The sequence below is a fragment of the Lepisma saccharinum genome, chromosome 2, assembly GCF_977018435.1.
Source record: "Lepisma saccharinum chromosome 2, izLepSacc3.1, whole genome shotgun sequence".
NCBI lineage: Eukaryota > Metazoa > Arthropoda > Insecta > Zygentoma > Lepismatidae > Lepisma > Lepisma saccharinum.
The window spans coordinates 123,059,556-123,084,916 of NC_139230.1; the positions used below are offsets into that span (position 1 = coordinate 123,059,556).

At 38.4% G+C, this 25,361-nt stretch overlaps 1 protein-coding gene across 1 annotated transcript; it reads right to left on the bottom strand.

Annotated features, from left to right (window-relative positions):
- Window positions 1-20,687: 20,687 nt before the first annotated feature.
- LOC145983622 (uncharacterized) lies at window positions 20,688-23,438 on the bottom strand. Its single transcript, XM_083116685.1, has one exon. The coding sequence runs from the start codon at window positions 23,436-23,438 to the stop codon at window positions 20,688-20,690; it is 2,751 nt and encodes a 916-aa protein (XP_082972811.1).
- Window positions 23,439-25,361: the final 1,923 nt, after the last annotated feature.

Genomic DNA, 25,361 nt, shown 5'->3' on the forward strand with positions numbered 1-25,361 from the left:
CAGCTTTTTGGAGAAAAAATAACACAGTTGTTTTCCGCGGCTTTTTTGGTTGGGCGTTTTTCACAAAAGTCTCTCAAATCAATGAAAATACAGGAGATGGCAGTATTTTTCTTGTTCCATGATTTTTATCTATCTCCCTACTGTAAAATAAGACACTCATTTCTAAATATAAAATACAATTTACAATATGCAAGTAACCAGACAAACAGTATTTTCAAAAAACCTTGAGTTTTTTTAATGGGCTTTCCGAGTGTTATATTCATGTTTCACTAGGGTTATTAAATACATCTATGTAGTATAAACATATTCACATAACTAGAGTAGTTTTGTATGCGTTTTTAAAATAACCTAATAGTATGATATGATTTTCAATGTTTGAATTTGTTATACAAACATGTACATGAAGCAAAAAAGAAAATAATGCTCTGCCTTTTGAAAATCTAGTATCAAATCTGTTTACATTAAATTTTGTGTTCAGTAAAATATACTTGTATTCTGGCTTTCCAGTACATCATGTATAATTTGGATAAATGGCAGGTAAACCTTGCCAAAGGGGAAACTAGTGATGTATTTTGGCCGCTCAACTTTCATGAGGCCACAGCCCAGTAAATTTATTTCTTACAAGTCAATGCCCTGAACCCAAAAATGTCACTCATAAATTCATTTCTGATCTTTAAAGTTTATATGGAAGTTAATATTAATACTGTATATCAACTATGGCATAATCATAGTTCAATTATGTATAAACTTGCTGCAAATATAAAATTAGATTTAAATTAGTCTTCAACACCTGGGTGCAACGGACCTTTTGCAGCCCGGCAGTTGAAAAACATTGGCACTAAAACTGATGCAGAAGCAAATAACATTGGACGCAAATGGCAAAGAAAATCTATTTAAGAAATCTGGGCTCGACCTACAGTTTGAAATGAGTTCCGAAGCACTCTGCCTCCACTGAGGATTGAACCTCAGACCCCTTCTTATTACAAGGCACTCCAGAGGTCCCATTCATGATTATGGAAGGAACCTTCTATCAAAAAACCAGCCTTTTTTTCAATTACTGTACTTGCAATTTGTTCTCTTGTGATTTACAGGCTAAATCAAATCTTAATCTCGGATGAAGTAGCTAACAATTTTGTTAAATATAGAGAACATTCAGACTGAAGCAACACATGACAGTGTGTCACATTGAAGTGACATGGGCCCCTTCAGTCTAAGCAAGAATCCACCACGCTTGCACAAACAAGACCGAGGCTACATGATGCATGCTATTGAAGGAGCTTCCAGACTGAAGTCTCAGTATAAAGCAAAACATTTACTGTGCATGCAAGAACAACAGACCGAGGTAGCATTATGCACATCATTGAGAAACCAGTATAGTCCAAGTAACATGTTTAGCTCCCTGTCGCACTTTGGTTCGAAAGGTTGAATGAATTACTGAGGGTCTTCTCCCAGGTGACACGCGTCACTTGTTGTTTCAGTCTGGAAGTTAACTGAGAAAATGTACATGCCAAGTGACAAGCGGCACTTGCAGCTTATGTTGCTTCGGTTCGAAAGGTTGCATTTACTTTAGTTCTATAGTTTGGATTCCAAGAGCCACGTGTCGCTTCCATCACAAAGCTCCATTCCATTCATGTAATTTGTATACTTCTGCATATGTATTGTAAACAGTAAAGATTATAAATTGTCCTGAAACATCGAATATTTTGATAGTAACACTTGTTTCATATTTTATGACATCAACATTTAAATTGAGAGACAAACATGTAAAAGCTTGTTTTAAGTCCATTTCCTGTTCAGATGTGCTCATCAGGACTACACCTTTAGTTTTATGTGGTTTATACCCCTAGCTTCCCTGTGCTGTACAAGAAACTTACATACAGGAGGATGGCTCACAGGCCCACACTTTTCTTTATCACTAAAATGCAAGAACCCATTTTATTATTGAATCACGGATTCCTTTGCTGATTATACATGCGCAGTTTTCCTTTATTATAATAATTACAAAAATTACTATCATTAATAGAAAATTATAACCAAATTGCATGAGTGTGTCACACATATATTTTATCATTCACTAAAACTCACAAAATCCATAATATTTTTTTTAATACGCTTCTTTGTTTGTAGAAGTGCAGTTGTTTATTAAATGTAATAACTACAATAATTACCATCATTACCAACTAATTGTACACTATCACTGGCATGAATGCCTCGAAAGAAGCATTCAAAGATGGTGTCTGATATGCTAACTAAGTGCATTTTGCATCCTAATTACATTATATTTATGTTCATATGAACAAAAATACAGAAATATTGGGAACATCCTAGGAAACAATGAAATTTATTTTCAGAGAGTTTTTAATCTAAAAAATAGAGGTGGCGGGCCCCTCACCGCACCAAGCTAGGGTTGAAATTGTATCTGAACCATAATGCAATATGTGTCCACTGGGATTGGGCAAAGTCTGTCTCTTGGCTGCTACATCATGCACTTTTTTTTAGCTAATTGTAAAAAATGTCACTACAAACCTGTAAACCCATAACAGTAACTTCAAGTGCAAGGTTAGCTGCAAGTGGTAAAAAGCCAAAATTTCAGGTTTCTTTTTCAAAATAGTTGTCCTTTTATCGGAAAAAAAGTTGGCTTCCTTGCAACTCTAGGTACAACACAAATGTGCAATAATTTGAATCTTGGCCTTTTAGTTTTACATATTGAAAATTAGGCACTGCATGCAATAAAAGCAACCAGTAATGGTTCTGAATGTTTAATGATTTTTCAAAGTTTTATTCGAGAAAGATGAAGTGCTGCAGAATTGTACAAATGATTGTTACAGTTAATTTGAACCTTGGCAAAAATAATTATTGCTGGTTGGAGTTCTGAAAAGTGCAATTTATCAATGAAAGAAAGACTGAAAAAGTACCTTACGAAATCATTTGCACATTATGTATTTTTCATTCACAAAAGAAAGAAAAAGTACGGAAGAATAGCGGAAATGATTGTGAATGTAAATTTGAAGCTTTCTGAAAGTAATTAGCATTGCTTGCGGTTCTGAAAAGTCTTATTTATCAGTGAAGAAAAGATGCAAGAGGTAATACATGCAAATATCCAGAGTCCCCATCCACAAGTCATTCCACAGGCACAGGGGTGTCATGGATGCGACCAACATAATGAGATGTTGAAAACATTTAGGGAAATTACTGTAATGCTATGGGCTCTACACCTGGCCCACCTGACATAAGCATGAAGCATTTAGGGACGATATTTGAATACTACAAGCCCTATAGATGACTAACCTAAAAACTCCTTCATATCACAAATGTGACCTACCTAGATGGTAGCAACAGTCTGTAACCAAAACAACAGTAAGCCAATGGCTGGTTGCAAGACAAGAATCATGTAGGAGTGTTCAGAAGTGAAAAAACATCCTCAAGTAAATCTGCAGTAAGTAATAGCAAAAATGGCTGTGCGTCATGATTAATTCCGAATTAAATAATCGGAACTTGGGCCACAGCAGCCAATCTTCAAACATAATTTCTCATGCAACACAATTCCACATGATAAAATATATCTTTGCATCTTAAACGTACCTCCATGTTACAAGTCTAGTTTTATCTGTCCAATTACCTTGTGCGATTTTTTATGCATGAACTATAATTCCACATTTTTTTCACATATCCAATACCGGTATATATATATATATATATATTACTAATTTGATCTAGTCAAAACACCTATTATAACTCATTTATTTCGTCCTTTTTAACATTGTTACTTACTTATTCTGCAGCAGAACATTCTATAAGATGTAATTATCAATTTCTCATGAAAATAATTTCAATTTTTCATATTACGAGTAATTATTGTTGTTCCTTTTTTTCGCTACCGTGACACACAATATGGCACGAGCATTCTGGATCATCCCGCTTCGTGCTTGTGTTTTGTCAATTTGGAATGGGTATGCAGGGTTTCCAACCTTCTAAACCAAAAAATACCTACTTCCATGTTATTAATTTTCTATTTTTTCCCAGGTTTGAAATTATGTTAATACCTAAAATTTGGGGTTGTATAACCATTGACGGGTAACTCCACGAACAATACACGGTAAGGTTAGGTTAGGCAAGCATAGTTAAAATTTCGGGTCGTAGAACCATGCACGGGTAGCCCCACGAACCATTCATGGTAAGGTTAGGTTAGGCAAACAGCTAAAATTTGGGGTCACGACATCTCCTTGAAAAAACACCGGGTGGTTGGAAACAGTGACAGGGGGTTACGTCATCCAACGCACGGAACATCTGGTTCTCGTAGAGGAAGTACATGGAAGCAACGGCAATTGCTAAATTTTTATACATATAAACATGAATTATCACTAAAAAAAATGAAACGATGACAGAAAATACATTCGGGATCTTCAACAATGCTACAGAAAGTGATTTGCGTAAGTAGTTTCTTTTGTAAAAATGAAGAAATCCGTTTTGACTAGATCAATGTGTTACCCTATATATATACACATATACCATTTACATGAAAAACACAATTGTACAACTTGAACCCACTGAAATATGAAGAACCAAACAAAAAATGCACAAAATATGTTGCTCAAATGGGTAACAGTTCCTTATATCGGATATTTTGTGTTTTGCATGGTTCGTACTTACCAATTGCATATTGCGGAACATGGTTCATGCTTCTTATACAAAAACAAACACAATTTTCCACATAGAGTACTTCTTTTCATTCCTTCCTTTGTTTCCATAACACACAATATGGCGGGCAGAGGTTGCCTAGCAGATTTGGGGATAGCATGTTTCAATTGCACATTGAGTTGTAGAACTTGTAAAATAACGTGGTTAATTATCGCGATGATTCCCCGTAAACAAACATAGGAACCATGTTTGATGATGTGAAGAAATGACGATCAACGTCCGTTCCGCTGTCTAGAGCGTTGTGACTTTGTTCAGAGTGATTCTCTTTGGTTCACAGATTGTTAATGTGCTACAGTTATATAAGTGGAGTGTAGAAGGGGATGGTCGTGGTTTGGTTAAGAAATTGATGGAATTTTTGTGTTCTGCCGAAGGAGGGTAGTTGCATGTGGGCACGTTTTGGAGTTGTATAGAAACCGTGCGTGTATTGATAACTATGCGTGGGAGTGTTTGACAAGTGTTGTGCACAGAAAGAAAAACCTCAGCCATGCAATTACTCAGTGTCACTAAGGAAAGAGACTGTACGATGTCACAAACTGGGACGAGGAAGAGGAAAATGAAGATATTGAACGTGAGAACCAGAAGGACAAGAGCATGTGGAATGTGGATTTTAATTATAGGTACGTTTGAAAACTGTGATTCAGTTCCTTTGATTAAAAATGTATCTGCACCAGTTACGTGCTACAAAAGTGTAGAACCATGGACATATAGGTCACGCACCATTGGTGAATAGCCCCACGCACCATTCACAGGAAGGTTAGGTTAGGCAAACATAGTTAAAATTTGGAGTTGTAGAACCATGCACGCATAGGTCATGCACCACTGGTGAAGAACCCCACGCACCATTCACAGGAAGGTTAGGTTAGGTTAGGCAAACAGTTAAAATTTGGGGTTGTAGAACCAATCATGCATAGGTCACGCACCATTCACAGGAAGGTTAGGTTAAGCAAACATAGTAAAAATTTGGGGTTGTAGAACCATGCATGCATAGGTCACGTACCATTTGCAGTAAGGTTAGGTTAGTTGCAGTTGGGTTAGGAAAACATAGTTCAAATTTGTGGTTTTAGTATATCAGGAATACGTATATTTCGTTGTGAAACGATAGATAATAAGCAATTCTAAATTGTTGGTTGAGATCATGGACCCCCTTTTTTTTAGATTTCTAGACGTGACCCACAAATTTTAAGTTCAGATTCGTGGTTGTGAGGCCTAAATTAGTGAGTATGCAAAATATTAACAAAATTGGAGAATATCTCTATATTGTAGATTCGCTCCCTTCTTTCAATAACTATGACAAAGTAAATATGGCCCTTTGCACAAAAACAGTAAACTGAGCAACATTTGAAGGGCTCGGGTGTAAAACATGGTAAGTAACATTTTGGTCATTTCCGAGTTTATTAAGATAAACGTTTATTAGAAGCTATAATGTAGATACATTGTTTTCGTGCTATTTTTACCCATTTCAGAAGGCTTCACAGAGTCCAATGCAAATTGTATGACATGGCAATTTCACTCGAAAATTGAAAGATGGCACATTTATTTTACTTGTAACTCCAAAATCATGAAAATGTCACTTACTACGTTTTACACCCGATTCAATTCTGTGCATGTCTTTTTATACGCAATGGTACATAATATTCTACCTACCCTTGCCAGATTTGTTGTCGTCTATCTTCTTCAGCTTTCAAGTCAAAAAAGTGTCTATGACAACGTACCACAGTAAACGTACCACCATAGGGAAGCACCACCGTACACTAATGGTCACTGCCAAACTTTTCCGCTAGAGGCGCCACCCCTGTTGCGTCCCTAAAGAATTTCGTTCGTCATTTTAGTTGCCCTAAGCTTTACATTGAAGAGTGATAGGATGGCTATTCAAACGTTATTTTCAACGAAGGTAAGAATTTCTCGTGCAAATCGATAACAGAAATGCATTTAGCAAAGCTTTAAGATTATGCAGCAAGTCATAAGTTACCGAAAATTATATTCTCCTGAACCTAACAATTAATATATTAAAGCGCAACGGCAGGGTAGCTCAGATGGTCTAAATACACTATGTTTATGCAAAAGAGCACTAAACTTGACGTCATTTTGGTCGTCCCTAGCTGCCATGAGTCTCATACAAAAATTTAACATTTTTACACTACGCTTTTGTCTTGTTGCGACTTACGAGTATGTGTAATTCAAAGGCGGGAGTAGGAATCGGATAAACTCACCATGTTAGAAAGGATAAAAATATTGATTGAGTAAGCTCATGATATTTATTATTATACACTATGCCCTATCCGATAACTTAATATTAACATTTGTTTTCTTTGTATTAAGCATACGTTTCACCCCCATATTTTTGTCCTTTTTGTTTCGGGTTACAACAATTTTAAAATTACAATTCCTGTAAATAGGAAAGCCCTAGAGGTTGCGAGACATGAAACAGAATATCAAATATTTTTGTAATAACTATTCTTCTCGATAAATGTGTATGTATAAAATAGATAACAATATTTACTAGCAGGGACGTAGCTAGGTTGATCAGTTCGGGGGGGCCAAATCTGAAATTTGTTCCTATGTAAATATTTCCAGACAGTAAAGGTAAATAACTCTGTGTGTGTAATGTACACACACACACACACACACATACACACACAGATATATATATATATGTATATATATATATATATATATATATATATAATATTATATTACATTATAATATTGCTACATATATAGTGCATTGGTATATTAAACTACTAAGAAGTGTATATAATATACGTATATGTGAATACTGGAGGTCAAATAAAAATTAGAGTTCAACAATTTTCAGGACGCAAATCAATTTATGTAATTACTATTAAACTATTACTTTACAGTTTTCCTTAATGTATTTTACTTTCTGCTTGTCTCAATGACAACCTCTTCTTTTTTATCGAAACTATATCCCCTGTGGAAGTGCTAAACTGATATATTATTATGTGTAGGATCTTTCCTATTCATTCTGGAGGATACCGGGATTTTTTTTTCACCTGTTCGAGCTGCTCCGGTGCCCACCCAGCGTCGTACGTATAAAGTGGGTACATGGAGGAAACTCTGGCAGGTAAACGAGGCCAGGGACGTGGTGCTGATTGATCACATCACCTCCACCTTCAGCCGTGATCAGAAAGTGTGGAGCCCTAACTACACACCCCTATACGCTTTCATGGCATAGCGAAAAGCACAGGGGAGCACATTACTTTACTTTTTTCATTATTTGGTATCCAGTACGTCATCATTAACAAATCATATTACATACACGCACACGCACACATATACACAGTATTTTGGGGTAACAATTATAACTTGTTACTTATGAGAAACGCTTATATTGAAAGCGAAGCGAACAAGAAAAATATTACTAATTTCATACCTTTCATTCTTTCAAACAGGCAATAACAAATACTTTCACGAGTCATCATGTAAGTAAACTGCTACATTTTCTTCGTCCTCTTGCATCTGCCCTCCTCCCTCCCCAAGCCCTCCTACCTCCTCACTAAAGTTATTGCTTGCTCGAAGGCAGCGAGGTCATTGGACTGTTCTGGTACTTGGCACCCTGGATAGAAGAAAAATCTAGCAGAATGAATCGAAAACAAAGGTTTACTGGGGAAGGGAAAATTTAACCGTATTTGCGTATTGCCTTACAGAAGCGGTGCACTGAAACAGCAGGGGTACAATAACTCAACCCAGGGATAAGTCTTCCCTGCCATTTGAATGCCATTTCCTTCCCTTAATCCCTTAAAGCAAGAAAGACCGCTCCCTGCAATTTGTCAGGTTCGACACAAAGGGGTCTAGTCATACAGTGACGACCACAGATTAGAAATAGGTCTCGCAGGAACATTTTATGACGGGCAGTTCAGAGAGTATTTGGGACGCAGTGCCGCCTTTGGTTGTCGGCAACCATCTCGCCAACATTTGTTGAACAAGCTTGTTGTATTGTCTCCATTCAAGCTTTGTGCTGGTCTTAGGGCCGCCTGTCAAGATGTTGCTTTCCTGAAGAAAGAAGATCGCGTTTTATTCTAATTTCTGGACCTTCCCGATGGCGCAGTGGTACCGTCGTTCCCTTGTAATTAAGGGGTCTCGGGTTCGATACCCGGTGGAGGCACATAGTGGTTCGGATCCCACTTGAAACTGTAGGTCCAGTTCCAATTAACCTTACTGTGCACAAAGTGGTCTTAAAACAACTCAATCAATCAATCTTATTTCTGGCTGTGAATTTAGGCAGGGACGTAATTATAACAATAATAGGACGTTATAAAAACATTAATAATAATAATAATAATGACGCTTTTAACATTGAAATTATTGTCAAATTTAAATTCTAGCACATTTAGTAGTATTCCAGCGCAAACAGCACTTTAAATTATGCGAGTGATTTGTAACTCTCCTCTAGACACTAACGTGTGCAGGTTTTTTTTCAGAGGGGAGGGTGAGAGACAGTATAACATATTTCATAATTAACAACTTTTAAGCTTCCTTTTGAAAGTGGTTCAAAGACAGAAATTTCGGGAGAGTTATAGCCGCATCAGTTCCCCCATGTGTACACCAGTGCCTCGAGATGTAGTAGGAAAAATAGATGCGTGCCACTTTTTTTGCGGCAATTTCGAAAATTGTGCACCTCTTAACTTGCACCCTGCATTCTCGCAAAACGACGTTGATGGTTTGTGCAAGTATCATGCACAAAGACACTGAAGTAGGTGTTTTCACACTTTGTTTATTTCTGTCTTGAGTTCGTGTTATCAGTAGGGAGCGGGTTTATAATAGCCACAAAGCATGCTAAATAGACAGGTAAATTGGCGCCAAAAATGACAAAATTTGACAACTTCAAAAAGCACAAAAAATAGGTAGTAAATATCAACTTGTTATTACCTTTCTTTTTCAGTTTCACACCTATTTTTTTATTCTACGTATATTATATTTTTTTTTAAATATTGTGCCGATTTTTTGTTACTTTTAGTTAATCGCAATGTTGACGATCATGAATGGCAATTACCCGGTGGAGGCACAAGTGGTTCGGATCCCACTTTAAACAGTAGGTCCAGTCCCAATTAGCCTTACTGTGCATAAAGTGGACTTAAAACAACAAATCAAATCAAATCAAATGAATGGCAATTAATGAAGGAAAACTCACAAATCGCCATCACAATTATGATATGTAATATGCAGAATATTATTGGCGACTCAAATGTTCTGTTTCTTGTTGTTGTTGTTTTTTAACATTCTCAAGAATAAATTCATGTTTTTGCTTTATATTGCATATTTATTATAACGTCACGTTTACCACGGCGGACCTCCTCGGTGTGGTTTACCACGTTGCCTTGTAACCAAAGAGTGCCAGGTTCAAGTCCCGATGGAGACACATTGCACAATGGGTCGGAGTCAAATTTAAATTATAAATCCAGTTCCAATTAATCTATTTGAGCATAAAATGGACTTTAAACTATTTTTGATTACGACGACAATGGGATCAGTTATTGTAATAGTGAAAGAAAATATTATCTCCTTCAGGATTCAAACCTCGGACTCAGTTTTACAGAAATTGTAATCTCTAGACCAGTGGTTCCCAAAGTGTGCGTCGCGGCGCCCTGAGACGCCCTGGTAGGCGTACGGGGCCGCCGCGAGATGTTCCAATATTTTCACTAAAATTCAGTCATTGATATGATTGTTCCAAATACATGTTCTTATTTAGAACATTTTACATAAAAAATGTTTCTGAATTTGAAATATATGTTTATTTTTTAACTTAAGGAAAGCAACCTATACACACTAACAGAGCGTTACAAGTGTTAGATAGGGCCTCCCCGGTGGCGTAGTGTTAGAGTTGCCACCTTGTAATAAAGGGGTCACGGGTTCGTTACCCGGTGCAGGCACATAGTGGTTCGGATCCCACTTTAAACTGTAGGTCCAGTTCCGATTAGCCTTATTGTGCATGAAATGGACTTAAAACATCAATTCAATCAATCAATCAATCAAAGCAAGTATTAGATATGCCTACATTCTGATTTGGACGCCGTGGAAAAATCTTGAAACACTAATGGCGCGGCGAAACGAAAAAGTTTGGAAATTCCTGCTCTAGACCATAGAGATTAGCTTTGTTTCTTCGTTCGTCAGTGCTATATATATTTTTTAAAACAATGCAAATATAGGTAAAGATTATTTCTTCGTTGTGTGAGGTATCGGTAGACCGTTAACATCTGCTGGCAATGCCAACAATGCATTAGTGTACATTGTTATTAGATAGGCTTCCACTCTCCCCGACATCCATTCTAAACAATTGCATTACTTATTTCATTTATTCCAGTGTTCGTGGCGGAGTGGTAAGCGTAAAGGGCTACGGAATCAGAGATCCCATGTTCAAACCTCCACCAGCCATTGGTGACTCATTCTGTTTGTCTATGCTCCCATCACCTTTCCATCCGTCCATCATTCATCCATCCACATCGACTTCTAAAAATTAACCTACGAGGTAGGAAAAAAGGTAAAATAGCCAAAATGAAAACCTATTGAATTCTAGCCGCCTCAGTGGCTGAGCACGTTAGCTACCGAATTACGATTTTGTCCCAAATTGATCTAAGTTCGAGTCCGTGAGTTTTTGTATTAAGTCCTCTTCATGCACAGATAGGCCAATCGGGACTGGACGTACAGTTTAAAGTTGGATTCAAACCACTATGTGCGTCCACTAGATATCGAAGCCAGGCCAGGACCTCTTAATTATATGGTGACGACATTACCGCTACGCGATGTCCTCGCCTGGAGAGGCAGGCGCTCTTTTTGTTACTGTCCATGCATTAATTTCTTGTATCACCGTTGCATATCTTTGACATTAGCCAGAAGTGTCAGTAAAGTAACGTAAAATCAGGAAACGAAAATCAAAGTACATCCAGTGTTCAAATTGAAATTTTTAATTTAACTCCTGACCAGGTAAAGAATTTTCCTCTTAAATATTCTCGATCATATTTTGCTATTGCTAAGAATTTGACGTAATCATTTCTTTCAACTTCAAGTAAATATTACATTAATATCATCATATAAATTGTCAGTTTCTGTACTGAATTTTACATTAAAATTAATACTGTTGTTGGTTTGCAAATTACAATATGTATTTGATGAGAAAATATTTCCTGATTAATTTGCCTTCCTCTAAGAAAAATAATTCTGATATGAATTAAAAGTCCACTGAGACGAGATCAGTGATTACTGAACTCTTGTACATTAATTGGAAAATTTGTGTTATTTACTTTGAACCATCAGTCCGTATGTTTTAGGTACAAATCTCAAAATTTGAGAAGGGAAGCTGATATGACTTTTCTCCTCAGCATTTTTTCAATTTGAACACTCGATATACAGACATATACATATTTCATTATTTAAGTGAAACTACGAACACACACACACACACACATATAATTGTTTTACAAAACTGATTGGTACTCACCTTGTAATTCGCCCACAGTTCCAGGCATTTTAGATGATAGGACGTTCCTCCGTTTTCCTTAATTTTTTCACATGGTTTCTTCCAGTTGCGAATCCCTATTTTCCTGAAACTTGATTCTGCATATCCTGAATCTGTGCCAAATTTACGGCATGGAAAACAAAAGCATGCGTCAAGTTTCACACTATATTCTAGCCACGGCGCAGATGCAAACCAGTATTTTTGAAATAATCGCTTTCGCTTTCCGAACGTAGTATTTGGATAGTTTTGCAAAAGTGGTTGCCTAGGATTATCTACCCCAAGATCAGTAATTATTTTCACAGCCTAACTTTGGAACGTCAGAACTTGGATCAACATCATCTTCATTGTCGTCATGTTCCACATGTTTTGAGATAGTTTTAAAATATCCAGTTTTGATAAATTTATCCATTCAAAATGGAAATGCACAACAACGCTAGAACTCTTCCCACACACGAATAAAAACACAGTGACGGTAGCAACCCGATAGCAGACCTTGCTCGCAAGCAAGAACACAAAGCTAATCTGTGGCTCTGAAGCTGAAGCAAGGAGCAATTTTAAATCTCAGAACAATGTCAGTACTGGAGAACTCTCTCCATATGTCGCTCGACCCCCTACTGTTGACCGCTCGGCCTCGGCGGAGTCTTTGATTCCATCTGTAACGGAAGGGTCATTTGCAACAAAAGGCAAAAGGTTTTCACAAACTTAGGGTAGGGCAAGGGTAATAACCTCAAAGCATTTTATGCCTTTGGTTATAAACTGGTAAGCAACGAAAGGGTGGAATTTTGCTGTCCTACATTTGCTTCCGAAGATTTTCTTCGGAACAGTGTTTCCAACTCTGCTACAAATTTACCAGAAAATAATATGTAGTATTAATTTAGGATAATTTTTAATCGATCAAAATTTTGTTTGCGGGGGCCAGAGTTACAACTGCCGGTGCCAAAGCCCCCCCAGCCCCCCCCCTAACGACGTCCCTGTTTACTAGCCATGAGGAAAAGTATGATATCACGTTAAAAAAATAGGAGTCAGTTATTAATAACAACTATAAAAATAAAAGTACTGTAATGTACAGCTTTTTTCTGCTATATATAAACATAAATTTTAAGTATGTGTGTATAGATATGTTTTACATTGGCCTGCCTCGTTGCTCGCTCCCTTTTCCTGTTGAGGAACGCGTTCTTCGACACCCTTGTTTGGCTCCAGGAATGCTTTTTATTGCGAAATCCACATTTCCGAATTTCACGGGTACGGGGGGAATTCTTTCTAAATATCGTCATGCATCGTTATTCCACCCCAATCATGCGCTAGCCTCTCCCCGTCTTCAACCAAATTCTGTTTTTTGTACTAAAAAAGTAGCGTAAGTCCTTCGTTACTGACGACATGTCACAACGTAGGACCGACGCCGGATCTCTCCTTGGCCTAAGCGCCGGTGGGCATCGTTTTGCCGCTTCCTCTGTCCAGAAATGTATAGGGAAGCCTTGATTCATTGGTTTCCGCACTTGCGTCCAAGGAGGGTTCTGTTGTTTGTTTTTTTTTGTTTGTTTTTTGCCGAAAGGTGCCATGCAAGTGGTGACAACCACGTTTGGCTTGCCCACAGAAGCGATCGCAAACCCCGTTAGGAATTCGCCATCTACATATCCAAATTATACTTCATATTCCGTATCGAAAACGTTCCTTCAATCACAATCGGCATAAGTTCAGTGCATAAGAGTATTAATATTGTGTTTAGGGGTAGTTCAGCTTGTTAATGAGAACCATGTATTTGTTATTAAAGGGGGGACTTTGATATTGTATGGAGGATGTGTGTTTTATTTTATTGATGAAGGTGGAATATTTGGGTGCAGCGAAGTAGTGTATTGGGGGTGATATTTAATTGATGTAACTGTACATAACATGGAAATGAAATGGAAGATTTACTTCGTCGGTGTCGTGTTTGCGTGGAGGAGTCCCCTAGACGGCAGCACCGGACAGCAAAGAAATCTTTCGGGTCCCGGCGAGCAACAGCCCAGGGCCGCTTTCAGCAGTACCACGGATCCAAGAGTGTCTATTGGCCTCCCTTTAGATTCGGTGGTCATCTTAAAGGAGGGGATGACGCAGTGGCGTCGCTAGGCCCTTTTTGGGTGGGACTCCAGCCCCCCCAATCCCTCGATAAGCCCCCCTCCCCATTTTTAGCTATTATCACATACAGTATTTCGAGAAAATATATTTGAACAATTGTTAATGCAGGAACATACCTCTAGATACATATTCTGGGAAAGAATCGTTTCGTTGTGACATAGTTTTTTTAAACCACAATCTTACATCTGACACGTCATGTCTTTAGCTGGCAACAGTGCAAACGATCGCCGTCATTTGTTCTATTTTCACAACGGTTGCTACGCGAGGAAACGGTAGTGGTGCGTTTTGTGTTACGGAGTTTGTGATATTGTGTGTTTGTTATCAAAGCTTCTTGTGACATTTACTGTTGTTCGTACAACAATGGACAAATTTATTATTCGAAGTAAGCGCCTGAAATCGGAAGCTTTAAGCTAATGCAGCACAGCCACAGATTGTCTCGATGAATATAAGGTGACTGCTTGAACTGCACCAGGTGAATCGGAAACATGTCCTCCCACTCCAAGTTCATCTACAAAAGAAGTCGAGAGTTTCATCACTTCAGATTTAGGCAGTAAAAACGAAGGGCCTATACAACCGTTTCTTTCCAGATTTCCAGGTAGTGTTTTCGGTAACCAGAATAGGTGTTTTGAAGAAGTATGGTACAAAAGTTTCCAGTGGATTGAGTACAGTGTTAATCACGATGCAGCCTTTTGTTTTCCCTGTAGACATTTCGTAGGCCAGACAGGTAAGGCAGATCCTGCATTTACCAGTATTGGTGCTGGTAACTGGAAATAGACTATAGACAAATTTAAAGATCACAAGAAATGTGCTTCTCGTGTAATAGCAACTGAAAAATGGCTGACGTTCCAAAGTACAGAAAAATTGGGGACAGTAGTTAATTGTTTGACAAATGCCAGTGTGAATGAAAATGACTATTTTTCAATTACAAGTGCCGATTACTGAAATCATGGTTGCAAAAAATTACCTAAAGAGCTTGACATACACCATCATATCCATGGTACATTTAATGAACGCCGTGTGAGAGGAGTTTTAGCTGTTTGAAGAGAATCAAGACATTGTTGCGTAATAGTATGGGCCAAGACAGACTTTCCTCACTTGAAATACTGGCCATAGAAAAGGAAGAGTGTCATGAATTGTGTGTGGATTGTGTTATTGATAACACTGGTCTACATATGAAAAAAGAAATTCTGCTGACTTAGATATTTTAACTGATTCTATATAATTTGAGGTCGCTGATTTCAAATATGTAGTCAGAAAATGTGTATCTCGTCACAATTTTTCACAAATCACATTTGAAAATTTTCACAATATTAAAATACTGGGATAAACTCCAACAATTTTCCATATAGATATCTGCACATAATGAAATTCTTTTTCTCCTGACTTAGATATTTTAACTGATTCTATATAATTTGAGATCGCTGATTCCAAATATATAGTCAGAAAAAGTGTATCACGTCACAATTTTTCACAAATCACATTTGAAAATTTTCACAATATTATAATACTGGGCTAAACTCCAACAATTTTCCATATAGATATCTGCACATAATGAAATTATAGGACTATACATAGGTGGCGGAGCTGATAACAGGAATTAAGTTGCATTGTTTGACAAGTCACATTACAAAATTTTCAGAAAATTATATCCGGCTACATTCCAACAGCACTTGCAAAGAGAATGCGACGTAGTCAGATGTCCATGCAGAGTATCACGTCACGTTGTTTAACAAACATACGTTTCTATTTTCTCAATAGGGAGTTCTAAATGGACAAAAAGTTTAGTCAATTCCGGCAAATTGATCAATTTGTTTCACGAGCACATACAGTCAACACCTGATGCCTGTACTTATGCTAAACTTAACATACACCACAGAATACCACAACATGCATACCTACTTAGGCAAACATTTTCGTTTCTTTGATTTTCTGGAGTAGGTGGCCTCAGTAACATCACGCTGCAAGCACCAGCAATAGTCGGCCATCATGTTTTCGTTCCATCTCCCCTGATATCGGTGCTCCATGGTTTTTATGTCTTGGTGGAAGCGTTCACCCTGTTCTTCACTTACGGCACCAAGATTGGACGGAAATACATCTAAGTGGCTGTGCAGGAAGTGAAGCTTGACACTCATATTTACTCCTAACTTTTGAAACGTCACCAACAAATTTTCAACTAGAACCTCGTAGTTGTGCGCCCTGAAGTTTCCAAGAAAGTTTGTATTGACATCAGAAAAGGCACGCCATGCAACTTTCTCTGTGCGGTTAATTGTTTGTAAGAATTCTTCATCTTTCATTAGCATCCTTACCTGAGGACCATCAAAAATACCGGTTTTTACTTTCTCTTGCGTCAATGCAGGAAATTTTGAGCAAATGTATTTAAAGCAAGCCCCATTCTTATCCAGAGCTTTTACATACTGCTTCATTCATCCCAACTTAATGTGCAGTGGAGGATGTAACACTTCCTTAGGATCTACAAGCGGCTTGTTCTGGATGTTTTTCGCCCCGACTTCAAAGCTTTTCCTGGCAGGCCACAGTCTTCGTACCCAATGTTCGTTCCTTGCTCGACTGTCCCATAAATACAAAAAACATGGATATTTCGTGAAACCTGCTTCCTGACCAAGTAACATTGAAATGACCTTGAAATCTCCGCACACAAGCCAACTGTCATTTGCATACTTTTTCTTATCGAAGCAGTTCTTTCATTGTTTCGTAGCTTTCCTTCAAATGTACGGAGTGGCCAACAGGAATGGATGCTAACTTATTGCCATTATGCAGCAACACACACTTCAAACTCCTCTTCGAGCTATCAATAAAAAGACTCCATTCTTCTGCATTATACGTACATCTCATAGCTTCAAATAGTCCCTTCACATCTGTACAATAGACAAGTTCTTCGTCCCTTTGAAAATATCTTAATAGATGCCTCTCTTTGTCCCGATACATGAAGGTTGTTCCAGACGCTAACATATTTCTTTCCTACACAGGTCCTGCATACTTTATGAGGTGCCCAGGATTTATCTTGGTCACCCAATTTAATTCCGAAATATGCACTACGCGTATATGCTTTCCTTACAAAGTCAGTAATATTTGTCCTTTGTTTTGGGGTTGACAATGTTCGAATAACTGATTTAAATAATAATCATTATAATATTCCATGTGCTGCCATCTTGTGACCTCTTTACGGACTACGTTATTTCATTGCTCTAAATATACATCTCTAATATTAGATAATTTTCTATTTTCCTCCGAAACCTGACGTGATAGAAAAAAACGGATTTCGGTTTTGGATTTACCACCCTCCAATTACTAAAGAACAACCATCAGCCTCCAGTCAGCAAAATGGACGTAGACCAGTGTAATTTTGCAAGAAATTCGAACCGCAGAGTACAGCTGATACATAAAGACATATTTCGCCAGCACTAGAAAAACAGGACAAGAATATCCATCTGTTTTCATAAAAATTAATGCAGTAAGTCTATGTTAGTTATAATTCCATATGCTTGTTATATATTATTGTCTTATTAATCACTTTGCTATTTTCAAACATTAAAAATATTTACAATAGTAGTAAGTAATGTATCTGGTTGCAGCCCCCCTAAAGCAGATGGCCTAGCGACGCCACTGGGATGACGCCAAGAGATATGGCAACCCCGGGAATCATAGGTGACCGTTCGAAGGCGATGACATCAAGGAGAGTGGACAGTTGGCTTAGAACTGCGGTGAGATAGAGAAGTTAGTTTCTGGACACTTGATGTACTACCGCGAATATATACGGAAGTAGTTAGCTCAAAACTTTGGTGATACAAAGGAGTAAGGTTCCGAGTTGGCTTGGAACTGTCTGTTACGAATGTGTTCGAGTGACCGTGGACTGTGATACTGTACGGTCGTGTAACCCCGCGTACTGACCGCAGTCGTAGTGTCGTTGCCCGGGCTTCCTTTCCCATGCTGTCGGAACTCGACTCGAGGACCCCACCGTGACCCTGTGACCATGCACACGGACCAGCGCTGGACGGAGGACGACATACATACATCGGCCGGACAAAGGTAGGATTGTGGCCACCACCCCCACATTAGTGATCTCGTGAGTGATAGCGCGCAACACTATTTTGGGCCCAGGGGGGGGAATGTGTTGGGGTACGTTGGCTAACGTAGATGGTAGTTGTGTGTGTGTGATAGTAGGTTGCTTTATGTGTGTATATATCTTGTGTAATAGGGTCTGTACAGTATTTTCATGTGTGTATATAATATATGTATAAAGTGGACGATTTGCTTTTTTCCAATGCATCCTCCTCCTCTAGTGCAGAGCTCGTGGGCATTGGCTGGCGACTTGGTGAGGTAGGCGAGAATGCCAAAATTTATTTCAACTCTGGCGGCTTTTTGCTTAGAATCCATGCTCTACCGAGCTATAGATCGACCACAAGGAATGTCTTTTTATGTTTTGTAGAAACTGAGTGGTACTATGTGGCTGTAAAACAGTTTCGAAAGTTATATTCTTGAAACACATTTTTCTAACACATATTTTCACTTGAGATAAAATTTTGAAGTATTAAATACCAGTTTTATTGCAATATTTCCCCAACATTCTGCTATCTGAATAGGGTGTCAATATTATCTTGCTAACACAACAAACTCTGTTTTAATTCATTTTGGTTCAGTTTTCTTTTTTCAGTGTTTTCTACTATAGATCGACCACAAGGAAAAAACCTTGGGACGAAAAGTCCCAGCGCAGCTTTCCCTTCTTCCCTCCACATCGAGCCATAAGGAAGCATGGTCTACTCTCCCCCCTCCCCTACTCGCGGGAGTACGGTGCACAGGAGTCGCGGGTCTGCGCAGGTTGTTTTGCTCGTGGTTCCACTATACAGCCGCAGCCGTACATCACAGTACAGTTGCGTGGAATTATTATGTATTATTCTTTATCAGATTCACAAGAATAGAGCACTTAAATTGTGAAAACTGCAAGTGACGTAAACAAGTGCTGTGCAAATTTTAAGGCTTTTTTGAGTTCCGATATCTTTTCTGTTGTTGACGATCGTCTTATTAAAGTTCTTAGTTTCACAGCACTGATTGATTATTTATCTATCATTTTCAGACATAATTTCTGAGGTTGAGATAAAATTAAACTTGCAATTTAATGTAATAGCAGCACGTTCAGCATCAAATTCCCCATGTATTTAAATGGGAGAACAATTACCCATCAAAAGCGTGGGGACTAGTGATGGGTCGTTCGTGAACGAGTAGTTCCTTTTGAAGGACTCCCTCTTGGGAGCTGAGAACTGCTCGCTCCTTCGGGGTGAACGAGCAGTTCCTCTGTGGTCGTTCCTCGTTCCTCATTGTCGTGAACTTTGCGTGTGTTGACAGCCGCTCCAGCAGTTCCCGCTCCCAATCGTTCACTCATAAGTACCTGCGAGAGAGAGAGTGACGGTGCTTTGTTTCTGCTTGTCGTATTGTTGTGGCGGTATTCCACAGAGAAATGCACCCAACTCTATTTATAACAACAATACAGTAGCTGAACAACAAGGGAGGGAGGGATGGGCTGCTTATTCACTTTTAACACTTACTGTGACATGTTTTCGCAACGTGAGAATAACTATAAAGGAAATTCGGAAACAAGCTCCGATGAAACACACGGGGTTCCTGTTCTGTGCTCTTCTTTATTCAAATGTCTTTCAATCGGCAGAACTACTATCGTAAAGAAAAGGTGGGGGCGGGAGAACTGGGTAGAGCGTGTGAATTAAAGTGCTATTATTTGCAATCTAAGTATTTAAAAAAATCTGTAAGAATATGTTTTGTTCCGTTTTTAATTCTGAACAAAATACGTCCTTATGCAAAATTGTCAAAAACCAATATTAAAGGAGTTATGATCGATTTATTTTGTTGGTGCGTGAAGCGGCGGCCATCTTGAATTTATGGGCCCCTAGAAAATTTGAATTTTGAATTTAAATTTTAAATTGTGGGTGCGTCAGCACTAAGGCTATTTTGAACCCGTCACATTATACGGGGTCCAGCCCCTTATCGTTACACATAACAACTCTAATGTTGAATAAGTAAAATCATAAAAGATTTTGACTTTCGTTAAAAGTTGAGGCTGTAAAGGAGCAATCAGCACAAATAAGGACAAAACACAGGACAACACAAAGAAAATTATACTGGCCATGGGGCCTATTAAAAACGAAACACCAATATAAGTAAATTAAGGTTTAATCTCACACACAGTCAACCAGTACATGACATTTCTCTTGCTGGTCACAGAATAATAATCCCGCAAAATAATACACAGAATATTCACCTCAAAAAACATGCACAGAATACTCATATCAAGCAAATACACAGATTACTGTTTTTCTATTTCTAACATTCTCCCACCTAGAGTCACGCAAAGACAATTAGTGACTCTACACAATCAATAATGTTCATAACATGAGTTTTGTACCAACAAACTCAGCTTCTGTGGAGGGTTCACTCGTCTTCCCAGTCGAGTGGTGATGACTCTCGGAGCACTTTCCTTTTCAGGTACTGTCTTTTCCTCAGTGTTCTTCATTTTGGGCACTTCGGGCAACTCACTTGACTGAATTTCCAAGGGAAAAACACGTTGTAGTGGTCTCATCATAATTCCCGTTGCAGTCCTCAGCCTTACGAGACGTACTTCACCATCACGTCCAGGTACCAGCTCCACAATGCGTGCTAATGGCCAGTCCAGACGTTTAGAATTGTCATTACCAACAATAACCACTTCGCCAACCTTCACTTCTCTACAAGGCCTTTTTGCATTCCACCTAGGAAATACAAGCCCTTTCAAATAATGTAATTCTTCAACCCACTGTCTGAATTTTCTTCCCATTTCTTCAGGCACTTCTTCATCCCAACTCAATTTTAACAACCATGTTTCTTGAAGAAGGATCTTCGGATACAATGTCACTGGAGAGGTAATTCCAATAGGGTCAAATATTCTGTTGGCAGTTGACAAAATAACTCTTTTGGAGACAACTTGAAACTTCATTCCTTGGAAACATTCCGGTCTCAATTCCAAATTATCTGTTCTTGTTTCCCATACCAAGCCTAATAGAGATATTCTGTTATCTTCCGACAAGTTTCCTAGTGAGGTATACTCCCATCCTCGCAGTTCAAATTTTGCTTCTGCCATCAAATGATTAGCTTCTTCAATAAACTGGTGGAGCTCCTCTGCATTGTTCACACTAATAACACAATTATCTACGTAAAAACTCTGCAACAGCTGTGCAATGATATCCTTGGAATAACTGCAGCTCTCTTCATTACATTTTTTCAGAGCTTGCTTCAGATGGTGTTCAATTACTGCACACAATAAAAATGGGCTACAACTTACACCAAAAACAACTCGCTTGTGACGATAAACCTTTATGTCACCTTTCTCATCTATCCAAAGAAATCTCAAAAAATCACGGTCGCTTTTACATAAACTAATCTGCAGAAAAGCCTTCCTTATATCTGAGACGACTCCCAATTTGCGTAACCGAAAACGTGTCAGAATTGAAGGAATTATTTCAATCAAATTAATGCCTTTCTCTAAACACTGGTTCAACGAGTGATACCCCTTTTCTCTTGCAGAAGCATCAAACACAGGGCGTATCCTGGTGGTCTCACTGTTCAATTTTACAACATGTCTATGAGGTAAATAGTGTCCCTTGGTGTCTATCTCTTCAGATGAAACCTCCTCGACGATGCCTTCTTTTAGCCACTCATTGAAAACCTGACAATATTCTTCATAACAGTCATCTTTCTTCAGTTTCTCAACAAGTGTATCCAGTCTTCTTTTACACATTTCTAAATTACTAGGAAGATGTGGGTGTCCCTTCACCCATGGCATTTTTACCTCATACCTTCCTTCTTCGTCAATCGTCAGAGTTCGTTCAAAATAATCCATCACTGCCTCTTGAGCTTCAATTTTGGACTTCTTTTCTCCAGGATCAGTAATACCAAGAACATCTAATTTCCACAAGTCTGCAACCGAAGCTTCCTTACAGAACATTGATGCTGCAATCATGGATGGAACTCTATGACTTTCATGTGTAGTAACTTTGCCCATTAGTATCCAACCAAGCAGTGTTTCCATTGCTACCAATCCACATTTTAGAGCAAACTTCTTGGCAGTGAAAATTTTACCAGCTATATCAGCACCAATTAAAACTTCCACTGGACCATTTTCTCTATCGAAAATTTCTACACCTATCCGTTTCAACTCTGCTAACCAAGGACCTTCAGTAACAGATGTTACACTGTCACAAATATTAGGCTGATCCATGGCTTCAAAATTGCAAGCATAATCACCTCTGATGCTAGTCAGTCTGACACGATAGCAATTATGTTCATATGGTGCAGAAAGAATGCCACCAAAAAGTGCATGTGTGACATTTTCCCTTTTTACAACCTCATAATTCATTTCCTTTGCTGTAGATGTACAAATGTAGGATCGTTGTGAACCAGTATCAATGATTGCTCTTACATATTTTTCAGCACTTTGTCCTCTTATTTTTACAACTAATGTTTGCAGAAACGTTTCAACATGTTCATTATTCGTCAAAGAATTTTCAACAACCGTCTGTGACTTAGTCTGCTTCCCTGGAGAGTCTGTTCCCTGCTTAGTCCTTTGACCAGAGCACATCACTTCAACATGCTGCCCCTTGCAAATCCTGCATTTTAATTTTACCCTGCAGTTTCGACTAAGGTGGCCTTTTTTCAAACATGTGTAACACAACCCCTTTTCCCTAAGCATCTTAGCTTTTTCCGCAAAGGACCAACTGCGTGCCTTCACACACTCCTCACTAACATGCGAATCACCACAAAATAGACACTTTGAAGAATCCCCTTTGCAATTAATCAATTCAGCTGCCGTGGGTATAGATTCAGTACGACTACTACGTTCCTTCTTTCTCTTCAGATCAAACCCAGCTACAGCAAGTGCTATCTTTTCTTCATTTTCCACTTCTTTCTTCAGGAAAGACATTATTTCTTCCAGACGACTCTCCAATTTAGAATCAGTGGAATTTGCAGAACTTCTCTGCCACACTCGCAAAAATTCTTCTGGTAAACATGACTCAACAAGAGGGTATAACATTGCAGCACACTTGTCTGACGTTACTCCTAATGTACTTAATGCTCGTAACTGTGATTCCATTTTGTCATAAAGAACAGCTAGTTCCAACTTACTGTCACCATTTAAGTTGTGTAACACCAACTTCAAAAGTTCACGAACGTAAACTTCCACTAACACATCATCACGGCCGAAACGTGACTTAAGTACTTCAATGACCTTGGGATAGTTTTCGTCACTGAGGGGAAAACTTTCTACAAACTAACGAGCTTTTGAACCCGGTACGGTAGCCTGTACAAGGTATTGGAATTTATCACAATCATCAATGCCCTCGTCCTTGTCAATTCATTTGAATTGGCTCCAGAAGGGTAACCAGTTCTTCACGTTACCATCAAATTTTTTAAGTTCCACTACCGGTAATTTGATTTTGCGTTTGCAGTTTATCGATGTGTCACTAACTGCGTCACTACCATTGTTCAACACCTGTTTACTTAATAACTGTTCCACCATAGTCTTGATTCGATAAAAGTTACATGCATACTTATCTGCATTTTCTGCTTCGACGATCAAATCGTCTTCTTTGATATCGTCGTCCATCAACAAATCACTGTACTGTGTGTCCAGATCCTGTAATTTGCCGAATTTATCTTGTAACAAACGGAAATTACTCTGCACTTCCACTAAATCCGGGCAATCACCATTGCACGCCGCTTCAATGTTATTCGCTACGCGCGTAAACGACGATCTCGTTACTGTTCTTAATTTACTTATCTTTTCCATGGCGTCTCAATCTTTGCCTTACACAAAGTCTCCCTGTCCTGTCACACGGTCGCCAAATATTAAAAACGAAACACCAATATAAGTAAATTAAGGTTTAATCTCACACACAGTCAACCAGTACATGGCATTTCTCTTGCTGGTCACAGAATAATAATCCCGCAAAATAATACACAGAATATTCACCTCAAAAAACATGCACAGAATACTCATATCAAGCAAATACACAGATTACTGTTTTTCTATTTCTAACAGGGCCAGTCGCCAGAGCCTCGTTAGTCTGCAGTCCAGGGTGTACTACGTGCAAGTAAGGTTGACTATTGGGTGCACTACGCGGAAGGAGCACCCCTTACACCCCGGCCCCTAGAAAACTTGGGCCCGGTATGCCAGATGTCTACCCACATGCCCTTTAGGCATGCCCTAACAGGCAGTGGCGTCTCGTGGCCTCAAATTTGGCCGGGGCTTATTTTTTAAAGAATTTAAAATATAATGACAATTCACATGAATTACAAAAAATAGGTATTTTTTTCTTCTAGACTTCAAAACTGGACTTACTTTTTTGATAGAATTTAAAATGTAATGACAAATTACATGAATTACAAAAATACGGGTATTTATCTTCTTCTAAACTACAAAACTGGACTTACTTTTTTAAAGAATTTAAAATATAATGAAAATTCACATGATTACAAAAGAAACAGGTATTGTTGTGAAACATACCTTTCTACGAACGTTGACTCCTGTTCTTCTGCTCAGCAAATTTTGTTATTACTTTTTCGTTGAAGCCCTCTATGTTTGAAATGTATTCTTTCTCTATTGTAACAAGTGCCAAGGCATTTGATCTGTCTTGTCCCATTGTATTTCTTAAGCAGGTTTTAATACGCTTCAATATGCTGAAACATCGTTCAGATTCAGCTGTTGCCACTGGAGTTATTAAAACTATGTTTGTCATTTATGCTGTTTCTGAAAAGGTACCCTCTAAATAATTTTAAATTAAAAATGAATGCAATCTACTGATACGAGTTTATGTTTTTCAATTCTTCACTACAATAAAGAATACGAAGTTACCTCTTTAGTTTTCCCTCTTCTATGAAGGGATAATAAATCTGGGAAGATGCTTCTGTTTAAAGATTGTTCTCTTTCATTATGTCCTCGTAGAGCAAGTTCATGTCGACTACAGAATTTTAAGCAATCGATAATTCTATTTAATATATGTCTATTTTTCCGGAC

Bases quoted from the DNA above. Each gene is read 5' to 3' on its own strand.
- LOC145983622 (XM_083116685.1), bottom strand. From the start codon at position 23,438: ATGGAATCACAGTTACGAGCATTAAGTACATTAGGAGTAACGTCAGAC.